This window comes from Myotis lucifugus, unplaced genomic scaffold (genome assembly GCF_000147115.1).
Source record: "Myotis lucifugus unplaced genomic scaffold, Myoluc2.0 scaffold_31, whole genome shotgun sequence".
Classification (NCBI taxonomy): Eukaryota; Metazoa; Chordata; class Mammalia; order Chiroptera; family Vespertilionidae; genus Myotis; species Myotis lucifugus.
This window is the reverse complement of record NW_005871079.1, coordinates 5,858,571-5,861,164: the sequence shown is the minus strand read 5'-3', so window position 1 is coordinate 5,861,164 and position 2,594 is coordinate 5,858,571. Positions and strand designations below refer to the sequence as shown.

Here is a 2,594-nt window from a genome sequence, read left to right as displayed (position 1 = left end):
CCGTGCCAAGGGGCGCGCATCTTCCGGAGCCGGCATCGCCCCCAGCGGGAGCGCAGCGCAGCGCAGCGGCGCCCCTCTTCTCCCGGAGCGAGGGGCGGGCTGCCTGAGCCCCGGTCCCCGGGGCACTTGGGGGGTCCCAGTGCCCCGGACTCACCCCGCCTCGGAGCCCGCCCCGCGAGGAGGATCGAACCCCCGAGGCCCAGGTTTCTCCCCCGAAACTCGAGTCGGCCCCCTCCTGACTTGCTCTCGGGTCGGCCCAGTGAGCGGCGCGCGGAGGATCGGGGCGCTCGGGCCTCTTCGTCCGCGGGCTGCGCGGCGCGCACCATGGCCGGCTGCTGCTGCCTGTCGGCCGAGGAGAAGGAGTCGCAGCGCATCAGCGCCGAGATCGAGCGGCAGCTTCGCCGGGACAAGAAGGACGCGCGCCGCGAGCTCAAGCTGCTGCTGCTGGGTGAGTGACACCTTCCCTGCGGGGCCCTGCGCCCAGCGGTGTGCGGCGCGGCTTCTTCCAATCCCAGGGGCTGACAAGTCGTCTTAGACGCCGGCCCTTTGCACCTCCAACCCGGTGACTTTCGACTATTCCCAAACAGGGTTGAGATGAACTCTTGACCTGTGTGTGCCTTTCCCCAGCTGTTCTGGTTGGTTTGCCTCTGTCCCTAAAGCCTCGACCTCCTCACCCCTCCGCCTCCAGGGGAGGATTCTGCAGACACTCATCTGGGATGTGCAGGTCGGGTTGGTGGCGGGGAGCTGCCTGATCCACAACTTGAGTTCAGCTCTAGCGCTGGCCCCTGCGCTCTCAGTTCTAAATAAGGACCCGTTGACTGAGCGGTTACCAAGTGAGGGATTGAGCTGAGTTCTTGGGCACCACCGCCAAGTGATGCGTGCAGATAACCCCATTTAGAGAATTACAAATGAAGGCGCAGAAAGTTGGCAAATTGACTTGACCAAGAAAAGGCAAAGCAGACACCAGGTCAGTGGTGAAGCCCAGGTCCTGGCCACTCACCCCAAGGTTCCCCCTCCCACCACTGTGCCCCCCTCAGCTTGCCTCTCTCTGGGAGGCTTCTCTGTTTGCAGCCCACCCCAAACTCCCCTGCCCAGTTGACTCAGGGCAGTGGTTCCTAGGATTCTGACTTTGTGGTCCCAGGTGCTTCTGCTAGTTCATCTGTGTTTTTTTTTTTTTTCTGGGGGGGGGGGGGTCCGCTTTAGGTAGGACACATTTCCCAAAACAGAAAGAAACGTTTAAGGTTTGCCCAATTTATGCCCTAGGACAAGGACCCTATCTTTCTGACTTTCTAGAATTCTGTTCAATCCATTTGCTTTTTGAGGAATATTTACCTTTTCTTTCTTTCAGACCAGTGTTTCAGCTGCCAAATCTCTAGAGCAGCTGCAAGTATTTCAGCTTTTTTAACTTCATACATTCCATACAGAAATTCTCTTTCTACCAGTGAGTGTGCGTGAGTGTGTGTTTGATATAAGGAGTCTCCCTCCTAGAAAGCCTTAAGGAAAGAAAAGTCGACCCAGTTAGAATAAAATAGAGAAGGCTTTAGTCAGTGTGCTTTGGACCTGTGCAAGGAAACCCCTTACTCCTACTGCCCCCGATTAGAGGTCAGGGTCTGACCTTCCCCAGGCTGTGCCCCTCCCCACCGAGCTGAGTCCTCACTGACCTTCAAGCCCCAGACACTGATGGAATTCTCTGCCCCAAGCCCCCAAGCTTGTCTTCAGGGCCTTTTCAAGCAGAGAGGGCAGACTCCATCCCTGAGGAGCGCCCGCAGGGGCAGCTGTGCTGTGTGGGGTTGTGGAATAGCTTGCAAATGTGTGCTGAGGCCTCCCTGGGGCGAGGCAGAGCCTGGGTGGGGAAGGGAAGGCATCTGTTCATTGGCCAGCGCTGTTCTTTCCAGTCTGTCCTGCAACTCTGAGGGCTCCGAGAATTCTAAACTGTACCTACCTGGACTCCAGCTGGTTATAAAGCTAGATTTGTCAAGGGTGGAGGATTATGTGCCAGTTTGCTAGCTTGATTAGCACTTTAAAGTAGTAATTACAGGGCCTCCATTTGTACTTTTGCCCCAGGCCCCACAGATGATAGAGGTGGGCATACAAGGACAGGCTGAACCCTCTTTCATTTTGATGCATTTTGCTTTGTGTCAGTGTGTGAAGTACAGGGTCTGGAATATACCGGGCGCTTGGCGAATGCTGGCTCTCTGTGTGAAAAATGAAGCAGTAAGCTGAGTTGTACTGTACTGCCTGTAAGCCTATTTGTTTGAAGGAAAATGCTTGCGTTCACACTCAAACTAGGGGAGGGATGTTTGCAGATAAATTGTTTGCCCTGGAAGTCAAATTTAATCCTGGTGACTAGAATCCTTCTTTATCTCCCTGGCCCTTGCCCCAACCCTGTTCCTGTCCCCTTGAGGCAGGACTGCCTGACCTCCCAGAACCCCCATTTTTACCAGGCCCCGCTGTGACTACCTCCTTGAGTCAGTGCCAGTCACTCAGAAACAACTAGAGATAGTTTCCACACCACATGGAGCTGTCCAGAACCCCCAAAGGATGGACTTTAAAACCTCTGATTTCCTGCAGTCTTTAAGGGAATAGGGCACGCT

The 2,594-nt window shown here is 55.5% G+C and overlaps 1 protein-coding gene across 3 annotated transcripts in view; it reads left to right on the top strand.

Moving 5' to 3' along the window:
* Nucleotides 1-218: 218 nt before the first annotated feature.
* GNA14 (G protein subunit alpha 14) overlaps nucleotides 219-2,594 on the top strand; it is a 140,541-nt gene continuing 138,165 nt past the window's right edge. For 2 of the 3 annotated variants that reach the window (XR_002828741.1, XM_023752401.1), the window contains exon 1: nucleotides 292-448. Coding sequence is in view for 2 of the 3 variants with exons in the window: in XM_023752401.1 (XP_023608169.1) it covers nucleotides 325-448 (124 nt within the window). In the remaining variant the exon portion in view is untranslated. Of the gene's footprint in view, nucleotides 449-2,594 lie in introns of all 3 variants that reach the window. The other variant, XM_006086824.3, reaches the window with a different exon arrangement.